General features: G+C 40.6%; 2 protein-coding genes across 6 annotated transcripts in view; both read right to left on the bottom strand.

The window, feature by feature from the left end:
• Positions 1–461: 461 nt before the first annotated feature.
• LOC108250196 (L-rhamnose-binding lectin CSL2-like) lies at positions 462–6365 on the bottom strand. Its single transcript, XM_017439957.2, has 9 exons — positions 6273–6365; positions 5146–5178; positions 4195–4263; positions 3912–4044; positions 3716–3819; positions 2010–2078; positions 1727–1859; positions 1413–1516; positions 462–715 (listed from the first exon to the last, which is right to left on the bottom strand). Exons 1-9 carry the CDS (start codon positions 6301–6303, stop codon positions 699–701), a joined length of 693 nt encoding a protein of 230 aa, XP_017295446.1. The 5' UTR covers positions 6304–6365; the 3' UTR covers positions 462–698.
• Positions 6366–8740: 2375 nt separating this feature from the next.
• The window catches only part of acss2 (acyl-CoA synthetase short chain family member 2), a 45948-nt gene continuing 36942 nt past the window's right edge, over positions 8741–17746 (bottom strand). For all 5 annotated transcript variants that reach the window (XM_037977084.1, XM_037977082.1, XM_037977085.1 and 2 more), the window contains 8 exons: positions 16874–17006; positions 16652–16708; positions 15688–15768; positions 15492–15600; positions 13854–13922; positions 11627–11803; positions 11406–11480; positions 8741–10406 (listed from right to left, as the gene is read on the bottom strand). In XM_037977084.1, coding sequence (XP_037833012.1) covers positions 10279–10406; positions 11406–11480; positions 11627–11803; positions 13854–13922; positions 15492–15600; positions 15688–15768; positions 16652–16708; positions 16874–17006 — 829 coding nt within the window. In that variant the 3' untranslated portion in view covers positions 8741–10278. The remainder of the gene's footprint in view (positions 10407–11405; positions 11481–11626; positions 11804–13853; positions 13923–15491; positions 15601–15687; positions 15769–16651; positions 16709–16873; positions 17007–17746) is intronic.

The following is a 17746-nucleotide window of genomic DNA, read 5'->3' as shown; positions in this document are numbered from 1 at the left end:
GACACGTTAGTCACAGTCTGTGAGAGTCGCGTGCAGTCTGTGCAGCCGTCTGGTGGGAACACGCAGCGCAGTGGCAGGGCCGGAAATTGGGGGGGCCAATGGCCCCCTGGCCCCAGTGGTTCCGGCGCCTATGGCCACCACTATTCTGAATCTATTACATACTAAATCTTTGTTTTAAATGGTTTCATAAGAGTGTTTTTCGTACTATGATTGTGTTTGTGTAATTTACTGTCTGCTTTTGCCTCTTGGCCAGATCATTTGGTTCTCAGCCAACTCACCTTGTTGAATAATGGTTCAATTTAAAAATTGAGCAAAGAAGAATAAATTCAATCAAGTGAAACGAAGCACCAAGGCCTCTGACAGAGGACCTAAACCTGAAGTGAAAGTACAAGCACAAAGGGCCCGCTGAAAGCTTGTATGTGCAGTGTGTGCTGTATACAATCACATTCACATCCAAAGAATTCAAGGTTTGATCCAAGTCAAATTTATTGATGTAGTATAATTAAAACAGAATTAAACGGAGAAAACAGGCATAGAAATTACTCTTCATCGCAGAAAGACAGCACACAAAAAGTCAGCACATTACTAAAGATGCTAAAAAGCACAATCTAAAAGTCCCCTACATTGAGTGCAGAACTAGATGTCTGATTAATAAGCATTTCTTCCATGGCCCAAGGATTTCAATGTTAATAGTAGATTTATCCAGTTATTGCAGCTGTGAAAAGAAAAGGTTTGAATGTTAGAATGATTTAAAGCCCAGTGTGTAGGAGGTTTTAAAACTATTATATAAGCCAGCTATAAATACAAAAACCTTGGGATGAAAACACTGCTTCTTCTGCAAGAATGAAAATGTAAAATTTTAAGCTTTCATTTGATTCTTTTGTCTTCCAGTGAATCTTTTGAAGAGCTTTACACACTTATGGCAGAAAAGCAGTTTATCTTTTCAGAATACCAGAAACATCTGAAGTCCAGATGAACATTAAACTGCTTTTCTAAGCTCAGAGCAGGGGCACCTCCAGCCCTGACCCAGGGTTGTGGAGAGTTGGTACCTATCTCTAACAATCAAAGGCAAAAGGCAGACTGGTCACCAGTTCATCACCGGACCAGCAGATAGGCTTAGAACCTTTTTATTTGCACTCTTTAGCCCCTACATCACTAGCAGCCCCTGTACCAGGGGCATGCTATTTTCAAGCATATTTCTCAAAAATAGGACAAGGGACTAAGAAGTTAACAACAATTTGATGATTTTCTCTTCAATTTAATCAAATAAAACAAAATAAAATCAGCATTCATGTAAAATATTAATGCATCTGTTTTTGTAGTTTGTGTAATTCAGTTTTTCTTTCTTTTTTTGCCATAATAGTGCTATGTGGTTACGACAAGTAAAAAGAGAAGTCTGTTCAACTACTCACCATAACATGTGTATTCCACCTCCAGATACTTATAGGTGCCAGCACAGGGTTCACCAAAGAAACTGTTAGTTGCTCTGATGACACACACCCTTTTCCCATTACATCTGTAGGTGCAGATCAGTATGAGTGAGAGCAGGCTTTATAGCAAATGTTCCAACTGTTTTCCATTTTATTTGTGATTACACTGTCCTAAGCTTTTTATACAAAGGTGTTTCTCAGTGTTTCTGAGCAGGGCTCGTGTTGTTAGAGTGCCTTGCAATGCTGTACCCAGAATGGGACAAATTTTCTATAAACAAAAAAGTGAGAATCTGTACCTTTCTGCAACTTTGTTTGAGCTCCTAGAGCATCTGACATTTTGGATCTGGGAGGCAGGTCGTCTAGCACTGCATGTGTTCTTGTTTCTGCGTCCATATATGGCACTGTTAACAAATATCACCTGTCCTTTGTCTGAGGAAAACAACAAGAACATTTGGGAGGTGTTGCAGTTATTACATGTTTGACACCGTGTCAAAAATCAAGTGTACTAAAGTATTTGTAAATCTAAATCTCTTCAAGAAGTACAGCATGGTAGACAGAGAAGAAAAGAAGTGATCTTACCACACTTCAGGCGGGCCACTCTTCCCTCACAGGTCACAGTGCGAGCTTTCTGAGAGCTGCTTTCAGGTACTATCATGTCAGAGATTAAGATGGCATTAGTGACTGTCAGGAGACAGCGACCCCACCCCACTCATCACCTCCTACTGGCTTACATTTGTAAAATCAAAAGAAGCCCACAGAACCAGAGGTTAAACATAAAACATACAGAAGAAAGTGGCTGTCAGAGCTGCTCTGGTTTTCAGGTTTACATTTATTGGTTGAAGGCGGCTTCACTTCATATGTCTGCTTATACAACATTGTTATTTAAGTACTAATTTGGCTTACATGTTCTCTTTAGCACAGCAGTGAAAACATTTGAGTTTGTTCAGAACAGTGAGTCAAATGTTTGAACACATCTATTTAATCAAGGGTGTTGCCTGATTTCAATCAACATTGCATAATAAACTGCAGTCAATAGCATGTAAAAAGTGGGAACCTCTAACTGGCACTGGTGCTGTTCGTAGCCAAGTGTGAAGCAGCTGGGATGAAGATCAGCACCTCCAAGACTGAGGCTATGGTCCTCAACCAGGAAGAGGGGACTGGCCAACACCAGCTCGTTGAAGGGACTTCTCCAAGTGGAGGAGTTCAAGTATCTTGTGGTCTTGTTCACTCGTGGGGGTAAAATAGACCAGAAAAATGATAGCCAGGTTGTGACAGCATCTGTAGTGATGTGGACACTCCAAGGGTTTGTTGTGGTGAAGAAAATGCTGAGTCAAAAGGAAAAGCTCTCAATTTAACAATCAGTTTAGGTTCTAACCCTCATATGGTCCTGAACTGATCACGAATACAACTGTCTGAAACGAGCCACCAGCAGAGAATGGCTGGACTTTCTCTTAGAGATAGGGTGAGGGTTTGGCTGTTCAGGAAGAGTTAGAGTACAGTTGCTTCTCCTTCACAACTAAAGCAGCCAGTTGATGTAGTTTGGGCATCTGGTAAGAATGCCTTTTGGACGCCTTCCGACATGCCACACTGGGAGGAGTAACTCAAGAAAGACCAAGGATTATATCTCCCAGCTAACCTGCTCCCCTTGGAGTTCCTCTGGATGATTGGGAGGAGGTAGCTGGGGAGGGGGAGGTATGGGGATCTCTACATGAGCTGGTACTCCAGTGACTCTGTCTCAAATAAACAGCAGAAGATGGATAGATTGATAGATTTTAACCTAAAGTTTAGCTGAGAATTGAGGAATAGCTCTAAATAATTCTTCTCTGTTAGCCATTTAATAAAATCACCTAATTTTAACATTTAAATATTGAAATGCAGAAATGCTTTATAATGAATAGACTTTGTTTTCTTAGTATTTATAGGTAATGAAGAAGCATTCAGTCATGCAGAAACATTTTCTACATTTGAATAAAGCTTTTCTGAAACAGTGGCCCAAGTTTGAACCAGACACATAAACAGCAGTGTCATCAGCATACATAAGAAGGTAAATACTAGCCACACATCTGGTAGGTTGATAATATACAAATTAAAGAAGAATGGGCTAAAAATAATTCCATGTGGGATTCTGGTTAATATTTTATGAGTAAAACAATTTGATATTGTAAAGTACAACACTGTTTGTGCCCCATGTGGATATGGCACGTCAGTCCTGTCCTTCTGTAAAGTACACCATGATATATTAAGTGAAGAGTAAAGCACCTTTAAGGTCTCTTTGAGCTACTTACATTTACATGTGTAATCCACCTCTAGGTATTTGTAGGTACCCTGACAGGGGTCTCCAAACACAGAGTTTGTTGCACTGATGGAACAACCTTTTTCCCCGTTACAACTGTGGAAGTATGTTATTGTGAGGAATTACAGACTGAATAGAAATGATGGGTGTCATCTGAGAAAAACTAAACACAAACGGGGCATATGTACCTTTCTGCAACTTTGTTTGAGCTCCTAGAGCATCTGACATTTTGGATCTGGGAGGCAGGTCGTCTAGCACTGCATGTGTTCTTGTTTCTGCGTCCATATATGGCACTGTTAACAAATATCACCTGTCCTTTGTCTGAGGAAAACAACAAGAACATTTGGGAGGTGTTGCAGTTATTACATGTTTGACACCGTGTCAAAAATCAAGTGTACTAAAGTATTTGTAAATCTAAATCTCTTCAAGAAGTACAGCATGGTAGACAGAGAAGAAAAGAAGTGATCTTACCACACTTCAGGCGGGCCACTCTTCCCTCACAGGTCACAGTGCGAGCTTTCTGAGAGCTGCTTTCAGGTACTATCATGTCAGAGATTAAGATGGCATTAGTGACTGTCAGGAGACAGCGACCCCACCCCACTTATCACTGGCTTACATTTGTAAAATCAAAAGAAGCCCACAGAACCAGAGGTTAAACATAAAACATACAGAAGAAAGTGGCTGTCAGAGCTGCTCTGGTTTTCAGGTTACCTGAGGAGGCATTCACACATTTCTGATTAAACTACATCTGTGTGCTATCTGCTGTTTTACCAACTGAAAATTTGCTGCTGGGAGTCGTGTGCTCTGATTTTTAGAATTTGAAACTTTTATACTCTTTGAAATATTTTCCTTTCTTTACAAATATTTTCCCTTTAGAAATACATGGAGATCTCCACAGTTAAAAAAACTGTTCCTGTTGAAATTTGCTTCAGCATCCTTGGCTCCTTATCGCTTTTAGCTACTGTCTTGCTATTTTAGCTTATAACTAAGGCTTGTCTAATGTTAGCTTTTAGCTCATGTTTTTCAAATGTAGATTTAGTTATGGCTGTGCTAATATCAGCTTTTAAATAAAATTTGTTTAATGCCCTCTTTTTGCTACAGGTTTGCAAATTTTAGCTTTTAAAATCAGTTTTGCTGATTTAAGATTGTTTTTTTTATTTAGCTTCTGTTCTTCTCATTTTAACTCAGTTAAGTGGTTTTTCTTTCACAAATTTCAGTAAACTATTTTATTATACAACATTCAGACTGCATTTTTGCACAAAATGCAATTTCTGTAAGACAACAGAGTTATGAAGGTGGTACATAACTCTCATGCATTCTTTAGCACATTAGTTTGTTCAGATCAGATTATCAACTTGCAGTGGCTTCTTGAACAAACTGCGAGATACGTCCAAAACAACAACCTTTAAATCATTTACTTGCCTGAATTTACCAGTAGCCATGTTACTGCCAGCACTGAAAGACAAACAGAACAAATGCTTTTTAATCACAATTTCAGCTTGTATGGGGAAAATAACTTTTCACAATTACTTTCTCAGTCAAAATTCACAAATGACTATCTACACATTTTTATTCATAATGCTCTTGTTTTACTCTGCTGTTTGTATTTTTTTTACCTTTAGTAGCTTCATACTTTGTCTTTGTGTCCACTCTCAACTGTATAAGCTTATTGTGTTGTTTATTTTATTTACCTACTTTTTTTACTTTAATATTTTTTATTTTTGTCACAAAATACAAGAAGATGCACAAATTGAATAATGTTCCTAAATAAACACAAAACAGGGAAGGCTTTGAATAACCTATCATCTACAGTTTATAAAATTATCAAACATCTAGAGAAAAAAGTCCCATTGTGTTCTGAACATCAGTGGATGGACTTAGGAACTCGTTCACTGTACCGTCCACAAATGATGGTTCGAGCTCTGTCAGGGAAAGAAGAAGCCACGTGTAACACTATGAAGAAATCAAACAGTCTTCTCTGGGCCAAAACTCATTAAAATGAACTGAGGCAAAGTGGAAAACAGTTCTGTGGTCAGATTATTCAAAACTTTAAATTATTTTTGTAAACCACAAACACCATGTCCTCCACATTAAAGAGGAGCGAGCCCATCCAAGCTGTTATCAGAGCACAGTTCAAAAGCCTGCCTCTCTGCAGGTATGGGGGTACATTAGTGCCTCTGGCATGAGCAGCTTACACATCTGGAAAGGCTCCATCAATACAGAGAAGTATACACAGGTTTTAGAACAACACACAAACTGCATCCATTCCAACAGCTTGTCTTCAGAGGAGAAGAGTCCAGGTGCTGAACTGTCAGCCTGCAGTTCAGACCTCTCACTAACTGAAAACATTTGACTCATCATAAAACAAAATATCCAGCAAAGACCCAGGACTGTTGAGCAGCTAGAGTCCTCCATCAGACAAGAATGGGACAAGATTGTCCTCTAAAACCTGCAGCAGCTGCTCTCCTCAGTTACTAGATGTTCACAGACTGTTGGTAAAAGACGAGGAGAGGCTTCACAGTGAGATGTATTTAGTCAGTTGTACTTACAGAGTGCGGAGCCACGCTTGGAGTTCAGCATGATGAAGAGAATGGAGGCTGAAAGTGATGGGTGACTTTTTTTCTGTTTCCTCTAACAGTATGTCCATATTCACAGGCAGCAGCCAATAGGACCAACTGTCTGAGCCAAAACAAACACATGTCACACAATATGGTTTTAGCATGATGCCATTAGAATACCTCGGTCAACAGTGTAGTCGTGTGAATTTATCTTGTGCTCTCCTCAGCCAACACACATGTAAAGTAAACAAAGTCAGAGGTAGAGTCCCTGTAGTGGTGCTGTTCACCACTATCTGCCATCCTGGTTTACTGTTAATTAAAAGGTAACCTAAACATTTAAAGATGACCTTTCAACGAAAGGATGATGCATTCTTCACCAGATATAGGATGTGAAAAAAATACACAGCAATCAGAGATTTATTTTGACAAAAAAACAAACCTTCACTGTTTGCAATGTTCTGTTGGAGCCTAATGCTGGAATTGTTTAATTCTATTTCTTATTAATCTACACTCCTCACAATAATCAGAATTTGATACCATTTGTAAAGTTATTAAAAAGAAATAAAGAAGACATTTCAGATTTCCATATGTATTCAGACTCTTTACCTTTTCCTAAGTCGAAGCAGTTTGGCAGCAGTTACACTAGTCTCCCAGTCCCTGCTGCTGAAAATCACCCCACAGCATGATGCTGCCACCACCATGCTTCTCTGTGATGATGGTGTTTCCTCCAGACATTTAGAACTGAATCAAGACAGTTCAAGCTTGATGTCATCAGAGCAGAAAGTCCTGTTCTTCAGAATCCTCACAGTATGACAGTCTCTCAAGCAAACTTTCAGTTCAGTTCAGTTTATTTATATAACACTCATTTACAACAAAACTCACTTCAGAGCACTGTATAACCGCTCAGAGCGGTTCTGGTTGTCCTGCTGGATCTCTGTGGGTCACCTCTCCCCCCTTCCGGCCCACCAGCTCCAGGAGGAGTCCTGGTTGTGCAGAACCTCTTCTCGAGAATTATGGACGTCACTGAGCTACTGGAAACCTTCAAGGTAGCCTCTCCTAGATGTGTGCTGTTCAACAGTCCCATCGGTGTCATTAACCACAGGTGGACTCCAGTCAAGGTGTAAAAACATCTCAGTGTTGTTGCAAAAAGTCTGGATTCTTATGGAAATGTAATATTTCTTTTTTTCTAAACAAACCTATGTATAAAATTCTGTTCACTTTGTCATTATGGGTTTCTGAATGGAGACTGAGGGAAAACAATTGACTGATACACTTAGTTTAGTTCTGTACATTTAGTCATGCTTAGATCTGTTGGTTTAGCTTAGCTTTAGACAATTAGTTATCATTGTATCTTGTACCTGTCTGTAATTTTGTTTCATTATCATGTTCTGTAACTCTGTCTGTAATTTTGTTCTTGTGTTGTAAAGCACTTTGAGCTGCCTCGTGCTGAAAAGTGCTATATAAATAAATGTACCTACCTACCTGATGATGCAACATAAAACAGCAGAAAGTGAAGGTCTGAATACTTTCTGAAGCCATCGTACAACAAGGAGTGAATTCAAACCTTTTGGGGGAGTTCTTAGAAACACCACTCCTGTTTCTGTAAATAATATGTTTGAAGCATAATGAAGAGCACAGTCCCGTTCCCCCTGCTGCTGCTGACTACCATCTGAGTGAAACCAGCTTGTCATCCAGGTGAGAGTTGGCAGAAACAGCCCAGTTAGTCTCATCAGCACCTCGGTGATGTAGGCAGGTAGAACAGTCCCTGACGATTGTTTCAGTGCTGGAATAAGTCAAACGTCTCATGACTCAGGCTGAGGTTGACGTGCTACTCCAGTTTCATGCAGGCTGTCAGGACCCTGGAACCCAGCCGGACCTTTGTTCTGGTTCAGACAAACAAAGAATGTGTGTGTGCATACTGCAGAGGAAACCTACCTGACCATACCAAAAGAAAGCAGTAAACAACTACTGGGATCTAATGAAAGGTCTAAAATGTCTTTAAGGAATGCCTGCTGCCCACCACCTTTCATGCACTTTTTAAACTAACACCAACTTTGGATGAAAAGGTTCAGAGTTCCAGCTGTTTCACTCAAACCTGATTGTGTGCAGTCTTCAAGCTCCGAGTACATGCTGTGAACCCCTCTCATGTTAAACTACAGCTGAAGGTGTGTTAACTGGTGTTGGCTAAGGTCCGGTGGCAGGTGGACAAAGGTTGATCAGTTGTAGATGTACTGCATCTGGTGGTGGGTGATATGCTCTAAAACTACTACTACTGTGAGCCTCCAGTCGTCAGTTACTTTCTAAGAAAAGTCCAACTGAACCAGGTTATTTACAGGTTAGTCAGAGTTCACTGGTCTTTTATTCCATTGCTTTCAAAAAACAAAATGAAATCAGTTAAAACATTTTGTTTTTAGCAGGTTATATTTGATATTGGTTTTCCCAAAAAAAAATTCCAAGAGTGGCGATTCTGTAGATGTTTGTATTTTAATTTTCCAGATTAAGCCCCACAGCCTTACAAACATAAAAACAAACAGACAGTCATGATTACTGCAGTTTTACACAATGCAGGCCTGATGCACCACACAGCTTTCCATCAGATGGAATAAAGCTCCCTCAAAGAATGTGTTGCCATGTTACTTCTGCTGGCTCCAAAGGCTCCTCTCTGTAAACTTACACAATCACACAGGTGAGCACAACAGGTGAGTTAGGATGGAGTTCGCCTCCTCTGAAAACAGACAACACAGAAGGGTCAGATTTAATCAAAACATTACTTTTCTTCAAGACTGTTTATTTTTTCAATCATTAATATTTTTACGATTTGACGTTTCTTTTACCCTTTCAACCTGAGCACCTGCCGAAGCTTTACAGCTAATGTCTGAACAACATGAAACTGGACAACTTCTACGCAAGTGAAACTAAAATTATATACAAGACAAACAAACTTGTGAAAATTTACAGTTCATTAAAAAAGCAACAGAAATAAAAACTACACGTTTTAAAAAGAACAAACAAGTAAAAATGGTCTCTTTCTGAGATGTTATGGCTTGGATTTAACCAGGAGGCAGTTCCACGGGTTTTATCTGAGTTCAAGGAGAGGACCAGGTTAGAATATGACCCCTACAGAAGCCCCTGGGGTCACGGGTAGAAAGAACATGTGAGGCCTTCAGTTTATAAAACAGGACACACACGTGTGTGTGTGTGTGTGTGTGTGTGTGTGTGTGTGTGTTGCAGCAGGTGTTGTTTCAGTGTGGAAGAGTGCAGCTTTTAGGGAACATCTACAAATGGAAAAATCAGACAGTTGTGTTGATGTCATTGAATGTTACAGCCTGATTTTACCGAAATCACACCAGATATTTATGAATCACATTCATGTCTCCTTTTAATTTCATACCAACAGCTACATTTGTAAAATTGCTAACTTTGTGTTACTTTATTGACGGTTTGTAAACACTCGTCCAGTAAGGAACATGGTGCTGAACCCAAACAATGATAAACTGCTTATAGACTGGATCATTTTAAGACATCAGCGCACACAAATGAACAGGAGCACGGTTTAATAAACTGAGGGAACAGATCCAAGTTCTTTCTCTCCCACGACCCTCCAGGGGCTCCACAAACAGTTGAACTACAGAAACAGGATTCACTGCAGCGCAGCAGTCCCCTGGATGTGGACTTTAACGGAGCACGTCCTTCTTGGATGCTGCTGAGTCGTTGCTAGTTAAGTCTTCTACCTTGTTTCAAACCAGCTGTCAGAGTCTGGGTCAAAGAAAATAAAAACATTTACAAGCCTGAAGACCACTGGTTTTGTTTGTTATTAAAAATTAGGCATTACAATTTCAACTGAAGTAGCAAATATTTCCTAGTGAGCAGACAGGAACCGTAAATCTCCGTGCTGCTGAGGTTTCGTACAGGAACAGTGAAGTTAGTTTAAACACTGGGATTGCTCCTCCTGTTGTTGTTTGTGCCTGCAGACTGTCAGCGAGCATCCTGACGCTCATCACACCGCAGTGCAGCACCTGTTCTGAAAGAGCTGCTCGACGACAGAGGAGTCGGCCAGCGTGGAGATGTCGCCCAGGTCCTTCTCATTGCAGGCGACTTTACGCAGAACCCGTCGCATAATTTTCCCTGCAGAAACAGCAGAGGGCAGAGCTGATGATGGAGCACTTTTTGGATGAAGGTAACACTTTATTTTCAGCTGGAATTAGCCTCAAATAAAGTAAACCCCTCAGAATGCTTTGTAGCACACAACATACTAGGAAAATTCAAGATTCCTTTCTATTTAGATGACAATACCTTTTTTTAAAATAGATTAACAATTACTGCTGAAGGCTTCATGTCTGATGTGAACCAGGGAAAATGAGCACTGAATAAAACTAAGATTAAATCAGTCTCTCTTCACTGCCACCCTGAAACAAACTGACCCAACTTTTTGCTGAGATTTTACTGTTAGCTCAGTAAATAAGCTCATGTCCAAACACTGCAGAGTATTTAAAACACTCCTTTCAAAAAACACATTCAAGCTGGACCTGAGACCCCTTCTTCCTGCTATGGTGTGATTTATCCAGCACAAGAATGAGGCGTCATGAAGAACTGAAGTCCACCAGCTGAGCCAGCCAACGAGGCTGACAGAGCTGAAACAGTCGGCATGTGGAGGTGGAGGTGCCATGATTCCAGTGAGTGATGCTGTGTGACCAGCAGGCTGTGGGGTTTTAAACTAAAAATGTCCAACGATGTAGACATAATGCTCCACATCAGTGCTGCTGATTGCACTTCCTGCCTCCAATGGTTAAACAAAGACAGCCTTCACAGGACACGGCCGACTCCATCGGTGATTTATGAACGACGGGCAGATTAAAGGGTCTTTGCCACCACATCACAAAGCTGTTGTTTTACAATATGGCCTTTTGTCCTTTTAATTTTTGGTAAATAATGTGGACTTGTCCAAAATATACTTGAATAGTAATCGGGGAGCTACATCACAGAGACTTGGCAGCTATGATGAGGAACAAGTTTAGAGCGAGTTCTCAGCATCACCTCTAAATCTCTCTGGTGTTCAGGTGGAAAATGCTCTTACTGTATACATCAGTTTAATAAAGGTTATTGTAGAAAGGAAGAGCAGAGTACCAGATCTGGTTTTGGGCAGTCCTGGTGCATTCTGGATGTAGTCTGGTGTAGCGATGGCTCCAATCTTCTCTCTCACTGAGTGCAACATAAAACACAACAGGCTGAAATGGAAACACTTTTTTCTTTAAACTGTTTTCTCTTTGCATTTTATAGTGTTTGCTTTCATTACATGAGGCTATGAACCCCCACTCCTGGGATCTGAACACCCTTTGTTCACCTACCTTGTTTTTTGAGTTCTGCCTCCAGGGTTTGGTTGTATGACACTCCATCGTTTAGCGTTACGAAGCAATAAAGGCTTTCTCCTTTGACAGGATGTGGTCTGCTCACCACAGCAGCTTCAGCAACAGCCTTGTGCTCCACTAAAGCTGACTCCACCTCTGCTGTACTTAACAGGTGACCTGCAGGTAGGTCATGGACAGAGAAACAACAGGGGTGTAAAAAGATCACCTCTTCACCTCTGTGCTTTTTAAAGTGAGCATTTATAAAACACACTTCAGTTCACAAATGTGTCTAGGGTTTAAATGTCCTCCCTTTGTGATTCCAGCCTAATCCTGCTCACAGTCAACAGGTGAGAGGTGAGGGGCGGGGCACACCCTGCAGAGCCAACACAGGCAACCAGGAACTCACTCACTGCTCAGGTCAACATGGGATCACTAACAGACCCAACAGGAATGTTTTTACACTGAAAGGTTGGGCTGGGCCAAACCATACACACTTTACATCTTGGAATTCCATACTTTTCCAAACTCAAAGTTTCAGACAATTCAGTGAGTTTTTGATACCAAAATGTATATAAATTCTATTGTTTGTATATTAAGGGCTTTTTTTCCCACTGGTTTTACAGTGAATCCTGAGAACCTACACTAATGACTCTTTTCTTTTTTCCAAACTTATCCAGACATGGAAGATGCTGAAATCAAATTCCAGACTTTTCCGGACCTTTAAAGACTGTGTAGGAACATCTGCAATAAAACCGGTATAAATTTTGACATGGTTAAAAATGTGTCCTTGTTATATAAATGATATTGCGCCACAATGCCTTTACATTGCAGAGAAATCAAAAGAACACATCAAGAGTGGGTCCACATTGTTTTTATGCTGATGCTCAGTTTGTAAACCATCTCAAGTATCAATGGAGCATTCCTGCAGGTTTGAGGTTGGCGCCTTCATAAATTCAACTTCTTTGTTCAGCAAACCCCACAAATGATTGACTGTACTGAGATCTGAAGAACTTGGAGGCCAAGTCAACATCTCAGATCACTCTTGAAGCATTTCTGCAGTGTGGCAGGGAGCATTATCCTGCTGAAAGGGAATACAGCTTCCAGAAACGTGTACCCGGTCAAAATAACATCCAGATAAACGGCAGGACAAAGGTCTCCCAGCACAACCTTGTATAATGCTGCATCCTGGGGCCATCCCATGCATTTGGTCTTGGCCAACCTTTTAATGTAAAAACCAAACCCAGCTCAGGCTTCTGTCTTCCATCAGTCCAGGGTTCAGGTTTGAGGCTCACAGGGTCATTGTAAGTGCTTTCAGGACTGAACACGGGTCAGTAAAGACACTACGATGAGTCTTAAGCTACACAAACTGTGTTGCTTTGACCAATCTTCTGCAGAAGTGTGAATAATGGCTGAAAAGTCTTCAGGATTAATTAACAACCACATTAGATTCAGTGTCCCTGAAGACGGCATCTGATGACTTTTAGACAAACGAGAGCCAAAGACAAAGTGACACTGTTTCAGTCTGGATGTTTCTGTTCTTTTCTACAGCCAGAACGTCTGCTAAAACATCTAAACATCCTTGTTTGTGTAGACGTGTGTATGTGGACTGTTTTGTTGACAATACTGATTGATGGAGAGAGACGTCAGAAGACTGTATGGCTATCAGAGGTAAACTCTCAGATGGAGACTCCTCAGTAATGTGTCACTGTTTCCTGTGTTGAAGCAACATTTTTGATTTTAATACATATTAATGTGTTTGTTTAAATACCAAGCAAACTTGGCTCTTTATTTGCACCTTTTGAATTAGAACCAGCATTATTATTTTTTGTAATTTGAGCTAAAGTAGCTCTTCACTAAGATCAGCCTTCACTCCCCACATGTGTCAGTGATCCTGGACTGCCAGGACATGTCACCAGTTCAATAAACAAATCATTGGTAGGCCTCTGACATGTTCCACCCTCAACCAGGTATCACTGTAGAGAAATAAGGTTTTTACATCACTACAAAGTAGTCATGTTATGTTAGATTAGTGTATTTAAAAACATCCACACATTCTACCTCATTGTGTCCCTCCATCATAAAATATTTGATTGTGATGTTGTGGTGTTTAACAAAAGGGATGAACAACAGAAAATCCCTGAAAACATACATTAGTGCAACACATACTAACCTTTCAGTGTTCGCCACACTGAGGGGTTATAGAAACAGCCCAGAGTTAGTCTCTTACCTGAGACATTCAACATGTCGTCTATTCTCCCTGTGATCCAGTAGTAGCCATCCTTGTCTCTACGGCAACCTACACAACAAAATAAAATGAGTTATCAAGTCAGAGTGGGGCCAAGATTAAAATGGATTACTGACGTCTTAAAACAACTCCAAAAGTTGCAAACAATATTCTGTAAACCTTAACACCACCAAAAATGTTGCATTACACTATTATTTACATGATGCTCACAGTTCAAACAGGAGAAGAAGTTGTTTCTGCTCGTTTTGTGTACAGATTTATACTGATATGTACACTCCGTTGTTTGGGGAACACTTCAGCTTTTGGAGCCAACTTTAAAAGTTCAGTCACTTTGTGAATGGGTCTCATTTACTGCTAATACACGTGGTAATATATCATGATGCTGATGACCCAACATCATACCTTTCCTCATACTGGTAAATATAAAGAGCAGTTCAGTAAAAACTGCAATAACACCGACTCTGATAAATGCTAAAGATGCTAAATGGCCTATATTTTGTCATAATACATTTAAACAATCATGTCCACCTACTAGAGCGGGGTCGGCAACCCGTGGCTCTAGAGCCGCATGCGGCTCTTTGGTGCTACCCCAGCGGCTCAAAAATGTTTGAAAATGGAAAAAGATGGGGGAGAAACTTAGAGCGAGTTGTGTAAACAACGAAAATGCTGTGGACAGCGTTGGCCCTGTGTTGTTGCTGTTTTTTAAACTTATGGGGATTCTCCTGAGCCTTCAGTAAGAGAGGCGCAGTGGAAAAAATGCTCTGGATGCTGCGATTGTTGCACGGAGTAGGACAGCTGTTATCAGCCGGAGATTTCAGGCTTTACAGCGCCTTCAGCTGGGGGACAGATGTCATGAACGTTGCAGGGTAAGCTAACGCTGTTGTTTATATTCCTACCTTTGCTCTTTATGCTTGCATCTGGTCACGCCCCCGACCAATGAGTGAACAGGAGCTAAGCTTGCTCCGCCCACGAAGCAGGGCTGGCCCGGCTGGCCCGACTCCGAAGCAGCTATATTAGCTATCAGATAGGCTAATATAGCTAATATAGATACATACAACATGTGTTGCCTTCATTATAAGGCTTATATAAGGCTTTTCATTTTTTGTGGCTTCAGACATATTTGTTTTTTGTTTTTTTGGTCCAATATGGCTCTTTCAACATTTTGGGTTGCCGACCCCTGTACTAGCCCATACGATACGCCCAAACTTTTTGCTAAATCTGTTTGTACACTAAGTTGCAATGTAGCTTTTCCCCAGTGTGATTGTTTTGGTGCCAGTGCTGGTCCAACAGTTCAAACTATTTGAGGCAGCTGTCTTTGACTCCAGGTAGTAAAATGGAAGAAACTCCCACTACCTCACATGCTTGAGCTCTACAGAGGACTCTTTTCATGTGCAAATCACACCAACTCAAAGCCACATCCAGCATGTTTAACCTGTATGACTGTGTCACTGAGACAGTGCTGTGAAAACTGGTTGCACTGGGAGGAGGGGAGAAAAGATAAAACAACTACAACATATTTCATTAAAAAAGGAAAAACTATGCCATAAAGTGTAATTAACTGATGATGGAAACAACTGTTCCTAATTGTGAAACGCTCTTGGTCTTGTTGCTGGCTCTCACCGTCCCCTGTGACGTAGTATCCAGGGAACTTCTTGAAGTAAGTGGTTTCAAATCTCTGGTGGTTTCCATACACTGTCCTCATCATACCAGGCCATGGCTGTTTAAACACCTGCGTGACAACAATCAATACACCTGCTGAGTAAAAACCCACAAAGGTATGTAAAAACATCTAACAAGAAGGATTTCAGGTCCTGACCAGGTATCCTTCACTCGGCCCTTCAAGCTCCTCTCCTGACTCATTCAAGATGGCTGGCACTACTCCAAAGAACGGGAAAGTCTAAAAAACAGAGAAAACACCAGAATGTAGGATTTAGTGTGAACATAAAGCATTATGAAGTGTCTGAGAGTACTGGTTTAACATCAGCAGCAAACCACTCTGGTCTTGGCCTAGTCCAGACTTTAGCTCGATTATCCTGACAGACTTAAACTAGTTTTCCAAACTACAATCTACAACAGGTAAGATATTAACAGTTCAGAACCCCCTTCAAAATGTCCAAAATATACATTTAAGAGACTTTGACATCTAAATTAGTTCCATAATAATGCAGGAATAGTTACCTCAAGAGCTGGAGATACCAGCTTCTTTTATTTTAATCAATGAAAAACCTGCCTAAACACAGTTTAAGACCTACTCTGTTCAGTTATAGATGGATAAAGACAAAGGTTAAACAGGTAAATACATTAAGACTGGTCTTCATGTTACCACCATTCACACCTGGCTTTAAAATTAGTTTGGAGACAAACTTTGATTTAGCCACTCTAATTCCTATATCCAGACTGAAGGCCTGGCAGAGTTTTAGATTAAGATCATCCTCTCAGGAGAAAGGATGGAACTGTGGCCTTTTTGCTCAAAGCTTGTAAAAGACATTATGAGCAGTTTCATGGGATATTACGATGTGTTATTGTTTGGAATATGTTTTGCTACTACCACATCGAACTTTAGCTCAACGTCTGTCCGTTTAACTGAGTAATGGATGTTTTTGTGTTGGCTGATGTGGATTAGTTGTGGTGGATTCATCTTCCTGCCTTCACATGTTTATTATTTTACCTGGTTTTTCACTTTTATTCCTTTAGAAGTTCATTTGGTTTTACAAGGCTATTAAAATTAAATTACTACTTAGAATTAGACTTTCTAAATAAAATGTTTCTCAGTTACTCACAGCAGATCCAGGTTTCATGGGCGTGGCTGCTGGTAGAGGAGTCAACACGTGTCCTCCCTGAAAGACAGAAACTGATGATAAAACCTTTCCACCAGCTCTACAAGTAGAGCTAAAGTTTTGCAGTCATAATATTACTGAAGCACTAAACTACAAACAGAGAAAGTTTTCCAGTCAGGTTCTGGATCAGTGAGCGACTCATTGAGACTGATAAATGTCACTAACAGTTTCTGTCTGCCAGAAGGTGTCGACGACAGGACACCTCTTCTCTCCCACCACATTGTAGTACCACTGCCAGGCCTCAGGGTTGATGGGTTCCCCAACGGTCCCCAAAATCTTCAGAGACTTGCGCTTGTACCTGCACCGGGACCAAAGTAACAAATATTCTGTCATCTCAAAGGCTAGGGTTTGTGTGGTGTACCTTAAAGAATAATTAGCTGAAACACACAAACAAAAACTGTAAAAAAATAAAATAATGCAACGATACAAACAAATTTATTTTTGTCAGATGCTTTCATTTAAATCCAAATCCCAGTGTTTATCTGTAGGATTATTAATTTTGTTTAAATGAATAAATAGGGTCCAGGAGGTAAAACCCAGACATGCACTTCCCCAGCTCCTCCTGGGAGATCCCAAGGTGTTCCCAGGCCAGAGACAATCTATGATCTCTCCAGAGTTCTGGTTATGTCCCAGGGTCTCCTCCCAGTGGGACGTGTTTGGAAAACCTCTACAAGGAGGTGCCCAGGAGACACCCAAAGCACCTTAGTTGACTCCATTTGATGCTGCAGCATCTAATAATAAGATTTAATGTTCCCTTTATGGTTGGACTGAAATCTGTCAGATCTTTGTGACGTACGCGATTCTTCAGCAGCAAAAAGTTGTCAACTCCAGCATCTATGAAATCTTGCATTGTACAGAGTGACACAGGTTACTGTGCCAAAACTTTCTCCAGCTGAACAGAAACTAAACTGAAGTTATTATCTTTGGACCTAAAGAGGAGCGAACTACAATCAATGCACAGCTCCAGTTATTACAGCTAAAAACCAGCTATCAGGCCTGAAACCTGGGAGTAGTGATGGACTCTGACCTGAACCTTCA

Source organism: Kryptolebias marmoratus, linkage group LG8 (assembly GCF_001649575.2).
Source record: "Kryptolebias marmoratus isolate JLee-2015 linkage group LG8, ASM164957v2, whole genome shotgun sequence".
Classification (NCBI taxonomy): Eukaryota; Metazoa; Chordata; class Actinopteri; order Cyprinodontiformes; family Rivulidae; genus Kryptolebias; species Kryptolebias marmoratus.
Note: the sequence above shows the minus strand (reverse complement) of the source record. Positions and strands in the feature narration are given on the sequence as shown.

What these genes read in the sequence shown, in the direction of transcription:
- LOC108250196 (XM_017439957.2), bottom strand. Translation starts at nt 6,303, where the DNA reads ATGCTGAACTCCAAGCGTGGCTCCGCACTCT. An exon ending in TCAAACAAAGTTGCAGAAAG is followed by an intron (nt 3,820 to 3,911) that starts GTACATATGCCC and finishes ATACTTCCACAG; the next exon opens with TTGTAACGGGGAAAAAGGTT. An exon ending in GGTGGATTACACATGTAAAT is followed by an intron (nt 2,079 to 3,715) that starts GTAAGTAGCTCA and finishes CTGACATGATAG; the next exon opens with TACCTGAAAGCAGCTCTCAG.